This window comes from Astatotilapia calliptera, chromosome 19 (genome assembly GCF_964374335.1).
Source record: "Astatotilapia calliptera chromosome 19, fAstCal68.1, whole genome shotgun sequence".
NCBI lineage: Eukaryota > Metazoa > Chordata > Actinopteri > Cichliformes > Cichlidae > Astatotilapia > Astatotilapia calliptera.
The window spans coordinates 20557616-20579103 of NC_137440.1; the positions used below are offsets into that span (position 1 = coordinate 20557616).

Here is a 21488-nt window from a genome sequence, read left to right on the forward strand (position 1 = left end):
TGCTGGTTTCAAGGTCAAGAATGTGTGAATGCTTTTGTGGTCACCCATCTTCAAAGATTCAAGGAGCTTTATTGTCATTCGCATCACAAGTTAACATGAGGTGGAAAGAAATTATGCACACACGGTCCTGGAGTGAAAAAAATAATAATAATAATGAAGAAACAGATTTTTTTTAAAGTAATAAATAATAGTTGTTGGTCTTTTGTTTTGTTTTTTAACAAACAGAATAACAAGTAATAAAATAAGACGATAAGTTGAGTGCAACAACCTGAGTACCAGTATGGATATAGAGTGTAGGTATAAATACTTTAGCAGGTGTCTTTAAGTGTGAAATTCTGAGCAGCAGGGACTGCCTCTTCACATTAAAGACAATCTGGATCTGTTTCGTCAGACGGGTATAGCAGGGTGCCCAGTTTTATCTCTTAGATGTTCAGCTTGAATCCGCCTTTGTTTCTCTTTCAGGATCTGTGTCGCCTGCGCCTCCCGATAGCCGAGGCTTTGTTCCCAGATCTGTGAGGTGCAGCAATCAGTCACACACACAAACTTGATTAGCAGATTAGCTTGCTGTAGGCTTGCCTGTAGTGTTTTATAGCTCTGTGTGAACTGAATGTTATCTATTCCATTCCCAAAGCTGTGACATGCATGTCTTCCCTTTAACCTACAGCACAGCATCTTGATGTTGCCCCTCTCCATATTTCAGTAACTTTTTAAATATTCAAAATAAATACTTTCAAAGCTCTTAACAAAACCCTTATCACTGATATTTTACTTTCTGGATATTTCTATAATTTGCCTTTATTTTTATCCGTACTTAACTTTTGTCAATTAATAGCATTACATCGTGTCTACTTAAGGTTTCTAATACTCATATTAGATATATACCAATTTGAGCTTATTGCAAATTTATCAAAGGAATCATCTCAAAGTTCATTTTTCAGTTGTAGAATGAGTTTGGTCACATCTTATGAAATAAAACCAAATGATGACGTTTTTAAGTGGGCAAAAACAAAACCTGTTTTGTCATAAGCTCTAAAAAAATCATTAAAATAATAACTGTTTAGCATCTGTTGCATAGTAACTGTCTTCTGTTCAGACTGTACATAAAAGGTGGAGATAGCCATGTTTATATCAACCATTTGATTGTGAACAAACCTTTTAAAGACTCGAATTGAGCGTTTTGGAAGTGAGGATCTTGGAACCAGCCATACCTGCAAAAGCTACCCGCTTTATTATCACCAATTTTACAGTAATTAATAAAATGATTAAATACCAATAAATACAAATTCAGGTTTAAGACACTTTTCAAACCTGGAAACCAAAAAATATCACATTTGTTTGTTTGGGAGTTCCTCCATTATGGCTCCTGATATTCCTGCCTTTCGTGTCATGGACTGAGATCTAAGTGCTGCATCCAGCTGATGTCCTCAAAGGCCTCAAGGGTTTTCACACATGGCCACTAACAACATGTCATTAACTTCAGCATCATTTTGGGTGTTTGACAGTGATGCTGATGATGTAGGATCAACTGTCGCTGTATTCCCCAGCTGGATGATAAAAGGCTCTTTGTGACTGCTTTTGGCGAGTAAGATAGTGCTGCATTCGAATGGAAGTGACAGATTTGTCTACAGACACATGCCAGTAAAAGTGGCGCCCTTTGACACATGATTGCTGCAGCACTGAAGCAAACTTCTACTTTGAAGTCGAACCTTCTCCTTTTCTGGTTTGTGTCCGACTTTATCATGATGTACTATCAGTTGGCCAGTAGCTGGCAAGTATTTGCCATCAGACATGAAAAACTCCAGGTAACCATGGCAATCTGCTTGCAACCAAAGCAATAACCAGAAGGTTTTTGGTTCAACACCTTTGTGTCTGGGGGCTCTTTGGATCACTCATATCAATCTCAGACACCTGTCGTAATTAGTTAACCAGGTGAGCCCAATTAAAGGAAAACTATACTTAACTCATTCACTGCCAGCCATTGGCAGTGAATGAGTTAAACCCATTGACTCATGCACTGCAATTGACGGCTATAGACGTCAATGGCAGTGAATGAGTTAAGACAGATGTTCCACATTATTAATCATGCCACAGTTTTTAAGCAATATGGCAAAGAACAAGGATCTGCAAACTTCATCTTTTAATATTGCTACCTTTGACTATGGTCAGTTTTGTCTGTATATAGTTGATCTCCACAGTAGCACCATCAGATTTAAGTTCCCGGTGGTCCAGATCACTCTCAGCTCTCCTGTGGCAGTCCGGTGGTGTACAGGTAGGACACAGTTCCTGATTGGATCTGAAATGTCTGTCCTTGGATGTGATGGTTGGAGATCTGCTCGCTAGTCTGACTGATGGAGATCGGTTGGCTGCTCTGGCTGCTGACGTGAATAGCCCGGCCTTGTTGTTGTTCCCTGCTCACCTGCCCCTCCAAGGGCTCCTGAACAACAGGCAGCTGCTGGATTGGCTGACGCATCACCTGCAGCTGTTGAATGGGACGCTGTGTTATTTGAAAGGGCTGCGCAGGACCGTGATGGGCCTGCAGCTGCTCCATAGCCTCTTTACTCAAAGTGATAACATGCATCTGCTCAGCCTGGTGCATCATCTGACCCTGCAGCATACTTATAGTGTGGATCTGAGAGGTCTGATCCACCACATCACCCTGAGTGACCAACGCCACATTGTGCACGTGCCCTGATGGCCGGGCGAGGAGGGTGAGTTTAGAGGGGGCTGACTGAGCCATCTCTCCCTCTGTGCTGATGAGGCTGATCTCGTGGTCCTGACCCGGGATAAAGTTAATGTGGTCCACATCCTCTGTCACCACCACCTGGAGCTCTTGTTCAGAGGTGGCAGGCAGCTGGTACTGCTGCAGGTGAAGGATATTTTGCACCTCTTCCTGCGGGGCTCCAGAGCCATCTTTTGCTGCAGTATCCGATGAGGCCTCTCCACCCGCAGCTCTCTCCTTGTTGTGGGATTTGGTGTGTGTTTTCAGATTGTCCAGGCGTGTAAAAGAAAGGCTGCAGAAAGAGCAGGTGAAGGGTTTCTTCCCCGAGTGGGAGGCAACATGTCGTCGTCTTGCACTGGGGTCTGAAAAGGACTTCTTGCAGATGCTGCAGTTATAAGGCTTCTCACCTCTGCAAAACCAGATATTGAGGCAGTTATGACCACGTCTCCTCCTGGGTCGTATATTATACAGCAGGGAGCAAAAACTGTTAAAAGTGGAGTGAAAATCAAATATAACAGCTGACCTGTGGATTCTGATGTGAGTCTGCAGTGTGCTCTTGGCTGTGAAACATTTTCCACAGATTTCACAAGTGAAAGGCTTCTCACCTGTGTAAACGTTAACACCATCAGCTGCTGCAGCACACGCTTCCATAAAGCAGATATCAATAGCAAAAGAATGACTTGGAGAGCTGATCTTACCTGTATGAGTTCTCACGTGCTTTTTCAGTTGAGCTGCATCCATAAACTTGTGATGACACTGAGCACATTCTGGCAATGATTTCCCTTTATTTAAAAATAAAGATTCAATAATTTTACCTTCAGATTGATTGAATACACTGACCAGATCTCTGGCAGTTTCCCCATGACTTACCTGTGTGAACTCTGTAATGGCTTTTAAGTTGCCTTTTCTGAGTGAAGGTCTTTCCACATTTATCACAGTCAAAGGATTTCTCTTCTAAAGAAGCAAATAAAACAGAGCTCATGAGAGATCAACATCGCAATATGCTAGAGCACTTCGGCTTTAGTGCCATTAAGAGAAGGAAGTCATCTCTACAGCCAATATCCATCCAAAACTAGGCAACTCACACCAAATTAAGCTAGGTAAATCAAAAGCACAGGCAAGACACAAAATGTGGGCATTTGATTTTTGGGCACATTTAAAAGAGTTGTAATAGGTAGTAAACTGAAAATCCTTCCGGTTTTCCTAGCCAGAGAAACAAAACACCTTAATTCTTCTTAGAGCATCTTTTTACCCCTTAGTTGTAAAAAGCTTTTCCCCTACATTGCTTCATTTATGTTAAAGAAGGCATGTATTTACTGGGCCCAAGTGTATCTAATAGAAGTAAAATGTAGTATTTCATTATATTATAATAACACATGAGACTTTTGCATACAGCACAGTTATTGCCACTGTGCATTTTTTGGGGCTAAATATGTTAGCTGTGTTGCTTTGCAATGAAGACAACTGTACAGCACCGTTTGCATACGATTTGTTCCTGGTTTACATCCCTTGCACTGAATCGAAAGTGGATAACTGGAAATGGATAACTATCCATTTCTAGGAATCAAGTCCAGACACTGGAATGTGGTTTGATGGTCTGTTATCTGTTCTATATCTGCTTGTTCGTGTAGTGTTAATCTTTTGGGCTACATCCAGGACTTCAATCTGCACAATGCAGTGAACAGCTCGTCAGACGGTGCTTTAAGGAGTGCCTGATTTGCTTTGGCTTTGCATTCTATTGGTGAAACATAGCCTTTCAGTACCGGCTGAATGTGTTCATTTCTTTTTACCTTACAATATAAAGCGCCTTGAGGCGTTATATAAAGTTTAAATGAAGTAGCCAATCAGAAGAAAAAGCTGGTGAGGAGGGTCGTATGCCATCCTGAAAGCTACTCTGTTCGAATTTAAAAAAAAAAAAATACAGCTGAAACTAAGAATAGTAGGTCTGATGTAATCACTGCAACAACTAACACTTTCTACATTTCTCAAATCAGACTGTAGATCAACTTTGTTGGAAAGATCACTTTCAGGAAATTATGAGGATTCCTGGAAATTACTTGTAAACAAAGTTACTACTTATCAAACATGAGAAACTGAGAAGTCAGTTCATTGGGTCCTACCTTCATGGAGGTTCATGTGCTCTTGCAGGGAGTGTTTGGTGGAAAGCGCTTTGGAGCAGACGGTACAAACAAATGGCTTTTCTCCAGTGTGCATGCGCTGGTGAGCCAGCAGAGTGTGCTTCTGGGTAAAACTCTTCCCGCACACCATGCAGTGGAAAGGCTTCTCACCTGGAGTTAAAGAAAGTAGTTGTACTTTTACAGGTGCAGATGTGATTAGTGACTGCTAAACTCTCGTCAGTCGTAGTCATCTGTACTTTCTATGCGTTTCTATTTTTCTTTTCTTTTCTTTTTTTTCAGCACAACATTTGAAAAGTTAAAACATTTATTTTTATTACAGTTGAGGGAATGAAGTCCTTTTTTTAAACTATGTCCAAAAACTCTAGAAAAAAAGGCCAAATTTGTATTAAACCTCCATTCTGACCTCTCTTTAAATCAGAGTGTAATTACCTGTATGAGTGCGCTGGTGAATCTTTAAAAACAGGTGGCTTTTGAAGACTTTTCCACAGTCCTCACATCGTGCCTCAGTGTCAGGGTATTTCCTTTTCCTGCCCCTCTTCCCAGGCTCCTTGTGTCCTGCTGTGTTATTGCCCACTTTGTAGCCCTTATATTTTACCGGTGGGTTGATTTTGCGTTTGCTCTGCCGGCTTTGGTGTTCTTCGGGGTCCTCATTTCTAGGCTGAGACTCAGTTTTTGGATTATCTTCTGCCTGTCGGTCCTCTGAACTCTCACATGGTTCTCTTCTCCCCACCAGCTCTGTCACAGGTGCACCTACATCTTTCCTCGGCCGCCCTCTTTTGCGCTTCACCAGCTCTGCATCTTCAGCTTTGTTTGCTTGAGCATCATTGCATTTGACCCCTGCTGCAGAGCGAGTTAGGTCAGTGAGCACTTTGACAAGGTCACCGACTTCCATTCGATGAGCTGTGGCCAGGAGCTGCTCTGTGGCGCTCTCCTCCACAGACACCTGGGCGCTGTAGATGAACTCCAGCACTGCTGCAAACATGTTTGGTGCCATACCGTCCAGCCGGTGGGTGGACCGATGGATCTGATCTTCTGCTGTGAACATGACGGAGAAGTACTCACTGCTTGCTGCCAGCAGGGCTTTGTGGGCCTTGAACTGCACATCCTCCACGACAAGAGTAATGTCACACAGCAGGTCACTTTTCCTGAGCTTGTTGAATTTGTTCAGGATGCTCTGTTTATGTGACTCTGAATGAAGGTGAGCCATAAGCGATGAAGGTGGACTGGTTGATTTTTGAGACATCTTTGCCGCAAAAACAACCACATCTGTCCCTTAAATGAAAACATATGAAAACAAAATGAGTGTACAGTTAGTTTAAAAGTTTATATGAATTCATCATGGGCATGAAGGTCATGTGATTTTGGGCTTTTAAAGAAGACATTTATGCCCATTATGATACGAATATATGTAAACTTCTGACCTCAGCAGTATATATGTTTGGCTTATATCAGAGGTTCAGTGCGTTTTTTAAATGTAGCCGAGTGGTAAATTAATAATAATATTTTCCATTTCAGTTAACCAAATATCCATTTAAGGTTCAAAAAGGGGTCTTAAAATGTTGTTTCTTTGTTTCCATGTATGGTAAGACAAGAATGTTATTGGGTAATTTAATGGTATTCCTTGTGCTATAGGCTTAAGGGTTAACTGCAGTTTTCCCAAAAAAAAACTTAACAAGAAATGCATCTTGGGACTTCCTGTTTACTTTTCTTTTTGTTGTGGATGTGGAACGGGAATGTTGTGAAGGAGTTAAATTATTGGTAAGGAATTGTTAAATATGCACATAACTCATTGAAACATATTGTTATAATTGTAGTGCAGTGGCAAAACGTCAGTATTTTAACAAGATGATGTATTTCTTAAATGTATGATGCAAAGGACCTGTATGTGCAGCGTGGAGCGGCCATTTTCTCCATGCAAGGGATAAGTTGCGAGATCGTCTGTGTGCTCCAGTATTGCAAGTGAGCTGAGATTTCTGTGGAATGTAAGTGTTTGTAAACATGTATGTAACACTTCCACATTTTTTTAAAGGAGCCTTGTGTGATTTAGTTCTTTGTATTTTGTTCTGCACAGACAGAGGCCACTGCCGTATTTTTGTGTTTTGTATTTCATTTCTTTTATTCCTCGTATTGTATTGGCGCATCTTTGTTTAATCGGTTATTCTGTTACTTTGCCACGTTACCTCTCGTGCTGTAGATGTTCAGTACAAGTCCATATGGCCGCTGTTTGACAAAAGTAAAGGTCAAAGGACCTTTGGTTTATTCAGTCGTCATTGACAATAAAACTGCACATTAAGAACCCCAGTAATTGTGTCCTGTGTGGCTAACCATTTCCCAGGCTACATAAATATATGATCTTTTTCGTATTACCACTGCTATTACTACTTACTCATACATGACCAGAGGAATCTACATGATCCGTTTATCCATTAGTAAATGTTCAGTCTGTAAAAATGTAGGACAAATATTACTAACAACAGTTTTTCAGGAATTTGTCACATTTAGGACACCAGACATGGTTGGACTGTCCAAATACGAGTCTGTCGTGTAAGCATACATTTGGTATTATAGATCTAGAATGAATTTGTATTACAGAGCTGATTAATCTGTAGTGACCAGTCTAAACTAACAAAAATATTCTTCATATTACAATAAAATAAATAATAGAAGTATAATAAACTGTCTATAATGTTGGTCGTTGTTTAGTTTATCCTCATGTTTTCAAAATCAAAATTGAACCCATACTGGTATTTACATTCACCTCATATATTAACTTACAGATATTTTGCACTGTTCATCACGTTCATGCAGAGTTCACTGACATTCAGCTTAAATAATGTTTACAGACGAATGGATGTTAGCAAGCAAGCTAATTGTCTCAAAGCAAACAATGCACCGCCGCTGTCTTGAAAGGGGGGGCACGAGAAGCAGAAATGGCGAAGAATGCGACCGAAATAAAGCTTTCAAAAGAAGTTAACTAATAATTTTCGGTCTGGTGACAGGACTTGGACGTATAAACTGCGGTTTAATTTGAAGTAGTCAGCTTTTAGGACCTTACCTTCGCTCGCTGGACGGACCAGAGCGTGATATGAGCCACCTATCGCGAGATGTGAGGTTCTAACGAGATCCACGCCGAGCCGCCGACCCCTGAGGGTCGCACTTTTCCCCGTCGATCAACCCTTTCTTCTAGGTTAATAAAGGTTTGTTTAAATTGTTAAATAGGTGGCATTATGGGAAATTATTTTATTTTAATAACTCAGTGGGACTTTTAAAATAACTAAAATTAGCATAGCTAATGAAATTTGATTCAGGAAGTGCACGTTCCCGAGAGAAAAACAGAAACACACAGCACCTGTTGTCGGTCTCTGGGGACATTTTCTGTGCGGGGGAAGAAGGAGACAGTTTTATTTTAGGTGGGTGGATACATTTGGATTGTCGAGCTTTCGGTGTGTATAAGGCTTATTTATCTGTATAGACATTTTCGATTCCTTACAACGCACTGCCACGTGCTTTATTTCATTAGTTGTTAGTTTGCACTCTGGAGAGCCATTCAAAGTTGCGCATTCATATTTAATATCCACACACTTTGACAGAACTGTGCTGCTATATTTGTTGCGATTTCTGCTCTTCTCGGGTAGGTCTAGGGATTTTTTTTTTAATGTCAATGGGACTTTGTTTTTAAAGTGAGCCATACAACATGTATTTAGTTTAGATTATACTTCCATATTAAGCGAACTTTCTTCTAATAAAAAATAAATTTCAAAAGAAAGTTTTTATTTTGAAATGCATAACGAAAATAGAATATATTTTCCAACATCATATCAGCTATATTTCACTAATGGCTAAGGTATTCGTACCTTTCCAACAACAGTTGGGAGTGGATTTTTGTATGGTTGCTGTTACAACCGGCTACAACTTACAGCTAGATATATAACTGAATTATTGTGTGATGATTCATTTAATAAATATACTTCCACAATCTGTAAGACAGTTTCAGCTGCAGCAATAACTAGAATACACATTTATGCATTGTGAAAAAGGAATTAATGAGGAGAGCCTGTTAACTGAAGTTTGGCTGGTGGACCCCCTTTTCATTCCACCATCAATTCATCAATTCCCTCCAAACCTTTCTGGGGAGAACAACCCCCTCTTTAGCCATTTCTGTGGCTTTATCCTCAGCTTCCTGTTCCACCCTGACCTGCTGGGTCTGTGCAGAGGGCAAGTCTGCAAGTAGTTCTTTAAATGGTGAATTTGGAACTTTTCAGACCCCAGAAAAGCACACACATACACATGTATCTCTTATGTGACAATGCAGTAATTAAAACATTGTGTAATTATATATATTGTTCACTATTTGGTTGTTCATCTTCAAGAGCTTTAGTCATAGAAATGTATCATAATTAGTATCAGTAATACTAATCACTAATCCTTAATACACTCTAAGAAATGTCAGGGTGTTTGAGAGCCTGTGAGAAAGAGAGCTCTGTTTTGTAAGAGCTGCTTTTTATTTATTTGTAAAAGGCAGGATTGAGGCACCGTGAGTTTTTGAGGTCTCCTAAGGCAACATTAACAACAAAGTCTTTGAAACAAACACTAAATAATGAAATTAAGAAAATGATTTTGCAACTTCTTGTGAAGTTGTTCAGGCTCGCTAGAAGTGAAAGTCTCAGGTTCAGCAGAGGACATTGCTGCACATACAGGGTGCTTTCTTCTTGTATATAACCCTAAAAGGACAATCAGAACTGTTATATTTTAAACAGCTACAGCAAATGCAAGACTTGGACATTTGGTACACCAGTAGCCTTTGTTTTATGGATAACTGCATGTACACTGCTCTTACAATGACTGTTTCGTAATGGACAATTTGTCGTTGAGTAACTTTTAAAAGGGAGTCATAACAAAGGTTATTTGGCATTTAGTAAAATTCTCTTGTCGTTTGAGGTGCAGAGCTGCCATGATGAAAAGCGTCAGGGTTGTGGTTGTTGGAGCTGGCGTGATTGGATTCTCCACCGCTGTGTGCATTGTTGAAGCTCTACCTTTCTGCTCTGTTACTTTGATGGCTGACAAATTCAGCCCAGACACAACAAGTGACGGAGCTGCTGGGATTTTGTTTGCTGCACAATTTCCAGGTAAGAAAACAGGATCTGTCTCAGAGATTTACACTACAGCTGCACCACATTATGCAATGTATATAAAAATAAAAACGCAGTGCACATTTGCTTTACATGATGCCTTTCTCCATCAGATATTCCCTTGCAAAGACAAAAACACTGGTTCAAGGACAGCTTTGATCACCTGTTGGCCATTGCTCAGTCTCAATGTGCACCAGAAGCTGGAGTAATGCTGAGCTCTGGGTAGCAATTACTTGTATACAATGCTGTAAAAGTTGAGTACTTAGCCCGATCCATTGTCGAACAACTGATTTCTCTACTAATTTCTTGCAGCTGGCAAATTTTTAAAGAGGTTCCAGCAGTTAAAAAACCATTCTGGTCAGAGTTTGTGATCGGCTTTCGACTCATGACTGATGTTGAACGGAAACGCTTCCCAGATCACAAGTTTGGTCAGGCTTTCACCACCTTAAAATGCGAATGCTCCACCTACCTGCCATGGCTCGAGAAGAGGTTCATCCCCTACATTAAACTTCTTTTATCACGTCATACTATTATATCCACAAGCTTTTAATTACAAATGAACTCTACTTAATTTAAAGTTTGTCATGTTAACATCATAAATTCTTCTCTAAAGGTTCAGAAAAGCTGGAGGTCAAGTGGAACAGAGGAAAGTCAACAATCTTCAAGAATTGAGTAACAACTTTGATATCATTGTCAACTGCTCCGGTCTCGGCTCCAAAGTATTGGTGGGAGACACACAAGTGTACCCTGTCAGAGGCCAGGTCCTCAAAGTGGAGGCCCCCTGGGTGCAGCACTTCATTAGAGATGGAGATGGGACGACGTACATCTACCCCGGCATACGCAGTGTCACTATAGGTGGGACGAGGCAAGAAGGAGACTGGCGGCTGCAGGTGGACGACAGAGACACTAAGGGCATCCTGGAGCGCTGCAGTAGGTTGGAGCCGTCACTCAACAAAGCCAAAATTCTTAACGAGTGGGTCGGCCTGAGGCCCAGCAGGAAGAACCCAAGGGTGGAGAGGGAAGTGGTGGAGCTGCAGGGCCGGCTGGTGCCTGTGGTCCACAACTATGGCCACGGGGGTTGGGGAGTTACCCTCGCCTGGGGTACTGCTCTGGACACACTGGGGCTGGTCAAACAGTCCCTTCATGAAATGGCCCCACAGCCTAAACTGTGAACACATTCTACATCCCACTTCTACTCAGGGCTAACACAACCTTTTTATAAAATGACAAAGCTAAGCACAGACAGAACACTTAGTAGATTTAGAGTAGATTTTACATTAAAAAAAAAAAAAAGACTATAAGAAACATGATTTATGGAAATATAATTATTTAATAATTTAATTTAACACTGGTGGAGTTTTAATTTAACTAATCGTTAATAAGTTTTCAGGATATTACATCATTATCATCATTACATCTTTCTGTAACAGTACTGTAAAAACATCAGATTTAAGAAAAAAAAAGCATTTACTGCTGTTATTTTTATGCTTATAATACATAAGAACATTTTCTGTATCACTATTTCAGTGGAGATAATGTTTTTGCATTGTCTGGAAACATTTTGTTATCATAAAAGCTGATTGCCTGTTAATAATTTTAGGTTCCTTTCACAGCAGATGTTTTGATTGGGGTGTTCCTAATATAATATAAACATTGTGTCAATAAACCCTGAAAAAGAAACTGCTTATTGCTTTTCTAGTTTGCGCCCGTACTTTGCCATCTGGGGCCAAATTGTCTGTATAGGCCAGCTGTGATTATTATATTCTATATTTATATATATATACACACATACACACAACAAGAACAAACCACTCAGTTCATATTAACAGTTTGAAAACGTTCCATTACAGTGAACCCAGAAGGAGTAAATTATTCATGAATGCTTTGTGTTGAAAAATGACAACTCTGAGCGAGCGCTACTGCTCGTGTAACTGTTGGACTCTGCACAGCTCCACTGCAGAGACGAACCAGATTCAGCTGAATGGAGATCACTGAAACTGTGACCGAGGGGGTCAGTAGCTACATGAATGTGGTTTAACAGCGTAAGCACAGACCTTCACGTTTCCACTTTAGATGTCAAGTTTACACTGTTATATTTTCTTTGAAAACCTGTGGTTAGATTTTCAGAATTTCCATTTAGCTGAAAACCAGAAATCAACAGCTGTAAAGACACCTTTCTGTACTGCACTTACTGTACAGACCTTGTTAGAAACCGGCTCCACCGCCAGATTTACTTCTAAGTTCTTTTCGTTTCAGCCGACAAGCTTCAGAAGTGGCTGAAACTGAAGCACCCTTCCTTTCTCCTAGAAAGATGTGCTCTCTGTCGGGCATTACTGTCGGTAAGGGCTCTCGCTCTGGGTTTAATAAGGAAGGTGCAGCTACATGGTCGCTGGACCTTTTGGGTGGAGCTGTGGGTGGCGGCTCTGGGTGTGCCTGCTGTGTTGCTGTGCTGGTACATGCAGCAGTGTATGATGTCCTACATAAAGCGTGGGAGGATGGACGCACGACTGTCAGTGGGTTTTTTGTGCTCTTTATGTACAGATTTAGGTCTTTAGGGCGGAGGAGGAGTCTTCTCTTCTGATCTTTGTGGAGAATCGTCAGGGAGAAGCAGCGGCGTAGCGGAGTCTGTGCTGCGTTTCTTCTTAGCTCCATGCAGCTGTGGCTCCTAGCAAACGATCTGCTCTGAATACGACCTTTTATTGAGCTCAAACCGCGCTTTGGGAGGTTAGGATGGACATGGGGGAAGCATCTGGGTTTACTGTGGGATGAAGACTTGCTGGACTGGATGGAGGCGAGGGGCAGGGGGAGGACAGGGTACTCTGGGGATGGGAGGTGGCTGGACTCAAAGCCAGATGAAGATCTGCTGATGGTCGAGCGTGTCTTTTTGCCCCTTCCTGAAATAAACAAGTGGAGTGTGCGCAGATCATACAGCTGCCAGGCAGTTGTGACATGTATCTGGGTTAAACACAACAGCAGCAGAGCAGGGAGTCTTGGAAAGTGTCTACTTTGAAATGACACCAAAGAGAAAAAAGTCAAAACAAGCAGCTAAATGTGCACTAAAATGAACGATGGGTAAAAGAAAAGCAGCAAGCAGTCAGTTGTGGTAAAGCATGGAGCGATTTATTCCTCACACTCAACCACGACAGAAGCACACTTCAGAAAATGCTGAGACTTCAGGGCCCAAACATGCCACACTTCAATGAGAAGTTGGTTAAACATTTTAAAGTAGCCCTAAGCCCTCTGCATTTTTGTGCATTTACAATGATACAAAATGCCTTATTTTAAACACTTACACTGTTAAGTAAATATTTTAATTCTGCTGCAATATGCAGTCTTCAGGCACGTGATAAAATATTGTGCAACATTAGGTTTTACTGGACTAAAAAAAAAAAAAAAAAAAAAAAAATACACACACAAACATCAGAATCTTAAAGGAAATACACTTTAAGGTGAGGCTGATCTGACATCTTAGTCCAATCACGTAACATTCAGAAAGCACAGCTCTTTGCATTTCGACAGTTTGTAGACTTAAGTCTAAAGAGAAAACCACTGTAAGCATGATACAGCTGTGAATAAAGCGAGCACTTACTGCAAAAATGTACTGTTTTTAATGTAAGTAGACCTAAAGCTTGTTTAAACACTCATCACACAACAGCCACCACTTTCAGCAAACGCAAAAACCACCACACAAGTCAACACTGCGGATCTATTTGTAGATCTGCAAGCTGCTCTGCACGCAGCTTCTTCCAAGGCCTGAAAAATGTCACTGCTCAGCTCAACATCAAGTAAATTTGCTAGTCCCTTGTTACCTGTCCTCTGTATTATGTTGAGAAGGCAAGTGATGCCAACTTTCAGAAGCACTGAACAGACACGTGACCGCAAAACAGTTTGATTCAGTGATGCAGAAACAGAAAAAAGCATGACGATGCTTGAGGGAAGAAAAAAACAAACAAACATGAAGCGCTAGAAGTAAATGCGACGACAGCTGAGTCTTTCCAGAAGAGCATGGAAACGGAATCTGGTGGATTGGAATGCTTGAGCTGGAGAGTCTTTCTAGACAGGGATGAGGCAGAGGAGGGCTGAAGAAGCGTACAGTGTTCACAGGCGGGTCAGGCTGTCATTACCGTTCTCCAGGTTCTCACTACTCTCGTAGCAGCCAGAGTCTCGCGGGGAGTCTCCCAAGAGGCCACGCCTGTCCGGCAGCAGCTTCTCCTGTGAGCTTTCAGACTGACCGCTTCGCTCTGGGTCGCTGCTTCCTGCAATGCACAACGCCGCCACCAGGGGCATGACAGTCAAAAGAAAGTCGTGCAAAACTGTGACTTCCAAGTCTAAACATGCATTCTTTCCGATGGCCAGCAGGGGGCAACTACTCAGACTTTGTTAGAAGAAAAAATGCCCCTCAGTCTCTTTACTTTGTGACCTCAAACAATTTCCCGATGTTATGATCCCAGTTGCTAGTTTCAAGCCATACATGAATTAAATGGTAAAATTTTGCAAATTACTGTGGCTATTTGAGTTAAAGAGGATTATGCAGGATTTGTTCATTTATTCTTCAAAATTTAACTATTAAACCATGAGATGCAGCAACAACAGAAAAAATGTCTACAGAAGCTGAAACCAAACTCGGACTGTGTGTCTACTGCAGACAGTATTTAGATACCGATCTGTACATCTAAACCCTCAAATATTCTAATTTGAAATGTGGCCCTTGGATTGAGAACGTTTCTATGATAGAGCGAGACTTTCTATTGTTTGTCTGACCCACCATCATATTCTTGCAGCAGCTCCACAGCGGTGAGCAACACGGCTCTGTGTTGCGAGTCTGTGATGTTGAGTTCGTCCAGGTCCTCCTCCTCTAGCAACTTAAATGTGTCTAGATCCTCGTAACCGTTAAAAAGAAAGGTGGGCAGGTGCTCCTGTAGAAAGGCGATAATAAAAGGTGCACAAACAGATCCATTAAAATATGTAAGAGGGATGCCATTTGAGCATGCACATCTTGCAAAACAAATATGAAGTTAGCTTAATTTTAAAATTTCCCAACACAGATGAAAATGAAAAATAATCTATTTAAGCTACAGGTAAAAGTTGTAAGTTTGACATTTTAGAAAATACTCCTATTGGCCTGCTGTGAGTAAGGTGAAGCTTAAGACTGAGAGGAGAGGGAAGCATCATACAAAATAAAGGCAAATCTCACTAACATGTTAAAACTCTTAATATATAACTATCACTTATATACTTACATATAACTAGTTGCTTTTGCACTTTATTTCCCCATTGATTTAACAAACAGTATGTAACACCTTACTAGTGAGGAGGTGGGGGAATAATATTAGTCTGTACAGATTTGAAGGTGGTTGCTGTTATCAACTCTCAAAAAGAAAGCAAGTAAGTGTACTTCCCCTGAATGTCAAACTGTTCCTTTAAATAGAGCTAAAGCCAATCACATGCAAGTATTTTAGTCACTGCTTTTAATCACAAATGTACGCCTTTCTTTACTTTGAGGTTGATGCGATCAAGCAGTTCCTCCACAGAGGTGGGTTTGGGTTGCCGGGCCTTTCTCCTCCTGCGTGTTTTCTTGGGCTTCACCTCCTCTTCGTTCAGAACATCCACATAAATGAACTTGAAGGTTCCGACTTTACCGTTGAGCATCCCCATCCACGTACCCATCGGAGGCTTACTAATGATTTCGATGATGTCTCCGCTCTGCGAATCGAGATAAGCTGAGCTTGAGTTTTTTTGTTTTTCAGTACGAGCTCATATCTAAGTAGTGAGCAATATAACATAGCCTACCTTCAGCTTTAGGGAGTCGGTGTCATAGGGACTTGGAGTGAAATCTGTGTGAACCAGAGCACGTCCACAGAAGGGTCCACGGTAAGGCAGCTCGTCTTCCTCTCCGTCCTCAGACTTCACACTCTCTCTGTTGCTGTTGGAGGAGTCGGTGGTGCCCACCGTCTGACCACCTGCACGAATCAGAAAAGAAGATGTCACATCAAGACCACAAGTTATCATGGGTCTGTTAGTATCTGAAAAATATTATAAATGTTCTTCTTTACTTCAGGAGTTAGTTTTTTTTTTAACCACAGATGAATACAGCGAGATCAGAATGTTTAGACTACTTAAAAAGCGATAAACATCAAACATCAAGTTTAAACAAATACTGAGAGTTATTAAAATATACACGACACACAGACATACTCATGGAACTCTGTCCGCTGAGAGAACTCCTCAGGCTTTCCACGGACCCTCCTGGCTTCAGTTTGGGCTTCTCCAAAGAGTCAGAGTCTATCTGAGGCGAGTGAGGGCAGCTGGAAGAGCGATCTGGACTTGACTGGAAGATATAAGGACAAAAAAACCCATTTATTACACTTGCTTAAAAATCCTCACACCCATACTTTACAATGATAACACACATAAATGCTTCTAAAAACATACCTGCTCAGAGAGAGAACTATGGTATCGCTTGGAAATGTGTTTGCGCATCGTCTCTCTCACAGACTTGACTTTTTTACCCAGAGAGATACGAGGTGTTGGTGGGAATTTAACGCCATCTCTCAAATCCCCGTCTCCAGTTTTGATCTAATTTACAAACACAGAGAAGTAAAAAGGATGGAAATAAGTAAATCAGATTAAACTTATAATTCATATTTATTTAGATAGCTTTAGGATTCCTTGCACAGCTTATATATTTTAATAAATCTTGTGTACTTCACATTTACTTTCATATCTGTGTCACAAATTTTTATGGCTCTCTATTTAATTTCATCGTTTTTGATCCATTCTTGTTGCACACAGAGGGCTACACAATACTGCATATATTCTCTACATATTACAGACAATAAAGTTGACTTTGATTCAGGTCACATTTAGTGCCACATACAGTGTTATCGTTCTCAGGGCTGACTGCAGTCACTGAGCGGTTGGTCAGGTCGAATCCTCCAAAGCTAGAAGCTCTCTGTGAAAACACAAGAGAAAGCAAGAAATGAGATTTTAGAGCACGGTCTGTCTTCTGCTGCAGGTGCAATTGTTCCCACCATTTATGCTTTTAAGCCACAAGAATAACAACATAAGGCTGACATAGAGAAATGAATAAATAAAAAGACAGTGTTATGGAAAATGTACACGTCTAGTGGTTTGTTAGTTCCTGAGGTTGCTTATTATTCATTCTTAAATAGACTTCAACTATGTTTACGTTTAACCAGGATCAGTGATGGTGTATGGTACCACTGATAGGCACCAGTCTTGTTTAGTTAAGCATTAATCCTGAGTTTCTGTACAAATACAAGACAACAAGATGATAAGAATAAATGAGGCTATTATTTACAAACTGTGACATGTTTAGGAATTTAGAACTTTATGTGAGTGTGCCTTTAAGCCAGCCAGACTCTCTTTCAAACTAAAAGGCCAGTTTAAATGGGCAGTTTGTTGTTGCCTCATTGAGACGCTTAAATAATGGTACCAATGGTGCAAACTCACTAACAATGGAGGTGAAAGGATTCGTTACTAAACAATCTAGACTGCAGTCTTTATTTAAATGTGCCTGTGTACTCACCCCGTGGTGACTGAGTGGGTTGAGGACCGGGTGACGCAGCGCGCCATCGGTCACCGAGCGTGCAATTTTGGGTTCCTCACTGCAGCCCTCTGTTTCAGAAAAAGAAGAGCCTTCGCCTGGCTCCCGCACCTCCCCTGCTATGTTGGTCTCCTGGTGAATAGGGCTACCACTAGACTTGCTCAAGGTCTGGAAGGTCTTTTGGCTACTGCAGGTGTCCACACTGCTGGATGACGGCGAGGTGGTCAGGCTGTCCGGGTCTCGGTTATAGGAGAGTTGCTCCTGCAGGGTTGAAGCCAGGGAGTCCACTGGACAGACTAAAGGTTTCCTCTGCAAACCTGAATATAGAGAGATGCTGGCATCTCCACAGGGAAGGCCATCTGCATTCAGGCTCTCTGGTGGGTAAAAAGAGAACAGAAGAGAGTTTATTAACAAATCTAATAAAATCAGCAACTGCATTTATTAATTATTTGATAATAGCTGCAATTTGTGAGCCATTCATGGTCAATACTAAAGAAATACGATTGTTACAGCATCTACTGCTTCAGAGAGCTTTTCCAATCTGCCAATAAAACTGTATTTGATACTTTTATCTTTGGAAACTTGCCAGATTGTGGTTTTTGAGCATTATTTAAAGCAGGGGAAAAGTAAAAACATGCTATAAATATGCCACATAAATGCCACATTCAGCACCGCGGTGTGCCACACTGCTTCCTCTACCACATTAGATACTATCTGAGAGTAGTTTTAGTACCCTCTGCTCCAGGCCTCTTAGACTCATCAATCCTGATCAGCTTCTTCTTCGTTTTCCGGGTTGAGTTGACCAGCTTGTGGAGCCTCCTGAATGTGACAGATTCCTCTTGTTCGTTGTCTGACAGGTCGCAGGGCTGATGGAAAAGAATATTAAGAACTGTATTAATAGACAACATCTGTAACAACACTTTGGCTCTGAGGCCTAATATTCTCAGTAGGTCAGGAGATATTATGCAACACTTTTGCTTTTTGTATACTACAGTGTGCAAGCCTAAAACTGTGAGCTATCTTAATTACTCTCATTTCTAGTAACTCATCAGCGTACTTGCTGTGGATGCTTTGCAACTATCTGTTGTAGAAGCTTGTAGCTTAATATAAATATATGTGGTAGGAAACCACAGTGATGACACTGGGGCCCCGTGCAGAGAGCTAACACATACACAGTGGGTCACAGCAGACTAAAAAAAGCCTTCTATGTACAGAAAATTAAATAGCTATCTGCTTGGAAATCACCTTAACCATTATCTGAAAATGTCAGTGGTGCATTTGCAGTCTTGGGTCATGCATGCTGAGCACTATCTGCTGACCAAAACATCAGCGGCATGCATCTCTCAGAACAGACATCGTGAGACCAAATGAAAGCTGATTAGCAGCTTGAAATATACAATAGAAGTTCAGAGTTAGAAGGAAGGATTTTTATTTTACAAAGGTCACATAAATACAAAAAAAAGAGAAGAGTGAGATTGATACATATAGTAAAGAGAAACAGTCAGGCCATACAGACTAATGTGAAAAATGTGCCCTGAACCTGAGCCCCCTAATCACCCCACCCACGCATAATAGAGCTGCAGCCTGCATAACAGAGCCCTGTGCTGAATCCACCCGCTCACCACAGCACAATAGGGGGTTAGGGCTTTGACAGCAATGAATAGAAGCTCGTCCAATGCCCTGCAGTTGGGAAAGGACCCTGAGCTGCAGGGCTTTAGAGGGGCCCTGGTTCATCATCGGGACAGAGCGAAAAAGAAAACGGCACTGTCAACGCCTCAGCAGCGTTGGCACGGGTAAATCGGAGGTCCTCATGCACAACACACTGTCTGAAGTAGCGATTCAGCATTAAAAAGCAAATAAGATGCCCTTAGAGACTTACGTTACAGCTGAACGACTCATTTGGGGTACTGGAGGGATCAGTGGACTCTGTGAGATCAGCCTTGTATGTCTGTCTGTTTTGTATTTCAAACTCCTTCAGCTGCAAAAAAAGAATGAGCCTGTTAGTTAATGATGTAGATTTAGAGTCTATTATGAGGAGCCAATCAGTCAAAGAGGAAGTAATCCTGGAAAATGTAGTATGTAGTATTTTATGATGAATTATAAAAATTACATGATATTCACTGTGCAGATTAAACCCTAGTTTGACCATATATCTGCATAAGATTAAATCGTGCCAGGACTTTTTTTTGTGATGCATGGATACAAAGTTTCCGACAATATGATAAGACTTTCTTGTAGTTTATCCATAAAAATGTGTGTTTTTCCCCCACAAGGTCAAAGTAACACAGCAGCTGGATAATCTAAGGTTGAGTTTCTCTGGGATGCAGAACATCCTACCCGTGCCAGGGCTTCCTCTATGGAGATCATGTTTTCCTTCACCATCATCATCAGCTGAATTCGCTCCTCATCACTCATCGTAACTTCACTGGCCACAAACCCAACATCATCACCTGCAAAAATTAGCAATGACACCTTACATTAAGGAACACGACGAAATTTAAGAAAAATTCTTAATGTCAAAAAAACCAAAAGCATTTTTTTCATGTTTATTTGAGGTACCTTTTGAGATCTGACGAACGACACCCTTCTGGGACTTCTTGAAACTTTGCCAAAAAGACTTGCTCTTTCGTTTTCCATCCCATTTTCCTATTACATATAAACCAATTTTAGCACAGGAGAAATTAAAAACACAACAACAAAACAGATTCAAAGTATAATCACCCCAAATTGATAAACAGGTAAACAATAAAGTAGTATGGTAAGGGAAAGAATTCCTTCCATTTCTCCAGAAGAAATAAATGAACAAATCTTAGTGGTGATTAGGAAAGATTAAGTGTGTAAATGAACATGTGAAAACTCATATTTATTTAATATAGAATAAAAAATGAAAACAAAATACACCAGTCAAGTTTGGACTTACCTCCTGATCCATCGTCCGAGCTGGATTTGTGAACAGGAAACCTAAAAATTAACAAAAAATATTCAGTTAATCAGAAAAGCTCGAATAAAAAACAAACAAACATCAAACTAAAGAACACGACACTACCTGCTGTCCAAAGTTATTTTCTTCATCTTTTTTACTGCTATCCCACCATTTCCCCTAACAACTCAACTTCAGATTTAAAAAAAAAATTAAATTAAAATAAACTAAAATAAAAACAAACAAACAAAAAAAACACACTGTGCCTCAAGACACTAGCATCACATTAGAGGCAAATCAAACAGACTGGCTCGCTCTTGGCCGATGAACACCGATCAGTGCTCTGCGTCCATCTCTGGAACAATGGAGCACTGTTCTTGTCCGTTTGGGGTTTTGCAGCAGCGGCGGCACCAACGTGGCCTCTGCATTCCCTGCACACGTTCACTCTCTCTTTCTGCCTCTCTCTTCATCTCTCTGGACTGTTTGTTTGTGTCCGTCTTTCTCACAGCCTCTCTCTGTTCACGCTTGTTTGTGGTCATTCACTTTGAAGCCAGATCAAGTTTATGCTTTTAAATCGGAAGTCATGGGTTTATTCCTGATTATAGAGTTGCTTAGTAATATTTTAAATGCTGCTTTGTTTGTTTTGTTATTGATTTGTATTAGTTGTGTGTCAGCCTGGTTTAAGGTTACTGTATCCAGAGTACGCAGGTACTGTGCAAAAGTCTTATGCTTCTCAACTTTCTTTATATTTTGCTAGGAAAATTGGAAAATGGGTGCAGCAACTGAACGATGTGCAAACAGAGTTTATTTAGGCCTGTGTCAGGCTGGCAACCTGTGCAGTATGAACCCCGCTTCTCGCCCTATAGTAGCTGGGGTCGTCTCCAGCCCTCTGCAACCCTGAACTGGATTAGCAGAAGCGAATGGATGTATGTACAATTCCACTCAGCTTTAAAGCTGATATTTGGTATGACCACCTTTATTCTTCAAAAGCCTGAACTCTCTCAGGTGAGCTTTC

At 41.0% G+C, this 21488-nt stretch overlaps 4 protein-coding genes across 14 annotated transcripts in view; 2 read left to right on the top strand and 2 right to left on the bottom strand.

The window, feature by feature from the left end:
- The window catches only part of ccdc162 (coiled-coil domain containing 162), a 31962-nt gene extending 24804 nt beyond the window's left edge, over positions 1–7158 (top strand). The window contains 2 exon segments of the mRNA XM_080294179.1: positions 463–6615; positions 6734–7158. The gene's annotated coding sequence lies outside the window, so the exon portion shown is untranslated.
- zbtb24 (zinc finger and BTB domain containing 24) lies at positions 50–6100 on the bottom strand. 2 transcript variants are annotated; one of them, XR_013903829.1, is made up of 7 exons: positions 5287–6100; positions 4840–5007; positions 3590–3673; positions 3418–3501; positions 3243–3324; positions 2151–3128; positions 50–510 (listed from the first exon to the last, which is right to left on the bottom strand). XR_013903829.1 is itself a non-coding variant. In XM_026152338.2 (6 exons), the coding sequence occupies exons 1-6, from the start codon at positions 6098–6100 to the stop codon at positions 2237–2239; spliced, it is 2124 nt and encodes a 707-aa protein (XP_026008123.1). In that variant the 3' UTR covers positions 50–2236. The 2 variants fall into 2 exon arrangements, 1 of the variants encoding a protein (XP_026008123.1); XM_026152338.2 differs by having other exon boundaries at positions 50–3128.
- Positions 6734–11666, top strand: ddo (D-aspartate oxidase). Of its 6 annotated transcripts, none has more exons than XM_080293989.1 (5): positions 6734–6839; positions 9796–9983; positions 10100–10208; positions 10299–10475; positions 10600–11666. In XM_080293989.1, coding segments are annotated over exons 1-5 (1035 nt in total). In that variant the 5' UTR covers positions 6734–6837; the 3' UTR covers positions 11159–11666. The 6 variants fall into 6 exon arrangements, with proteins under 6 accessions (XP_080150115.1, XP_026008134.1, XP_026008135.1 ...); XM_026152349.2 differs by lacking the exon at positions 6734–6839 and adding an exon at positions 7534–8054; XM_026152350.2 differs by lacking the exon at positions 6734–6839 and adding an exon at positions 7535–8044 and having other exon boundaries at positions 9802–9983.
- sash1b (SAM and SH3 domain containing 1b) overlaps positions 11297–21488 on the bottom strand; it is a 56881-nt gene continuing 46689 nt past the window's right edge. For 3 of the 5 annotated variants that reach the window (XM_026152353.2, XM_080293985.1, XM_080293986.1), the window contains 14 exons: positions 20474–20514; positions 20113–20199; positions 19891–20003; positions 19433–19531; positions 18287–18419; positions 17536–17927; positions 16864–16938; positions 16419–16562; positions 16182–16314; positions 15777–15946; positions 15483–15689; positions 14752–14902; positions 14111–14242; positions 11297–12880 (listed from right to left, as the gene is read on the bottom strand). In XM_026152353.2, coding sequence (XP_026008138.2) covers positions 12192–12880; positions 14111–14242; positions 14752–14902; positions 15483–15689; positions 15777–15946; positions 16182–16314; positions 16419–16562; positions 16864–16938; positions 17536–17927; positions 18287–18419; positions 19433–19531; positions 19891–20003; positions 20113–20199; positions 20474–20514 — 2566 coding nt within the window. In that variant the 3' untranslated portion in view covers positions 11297–12191. Of the gene's footprint in view, positions 12881–13084; positions 14243–14751; positions 14903–15482; positions 15690–15776; positions 15947–16181; positions 16315–16418; positions 16563–16863; positions 16939–17535; positions 17928–18286; positions 18420–19432; positions 19532–19890; positions 20004–20112; positions 20200–20473; positions 20515–20599; positions 21004–21488 lie in introns of those variants that run through there. The other 2 variants (XM_080293988.1, XM_080293987.1) reach the window with 2 other exon arrangements.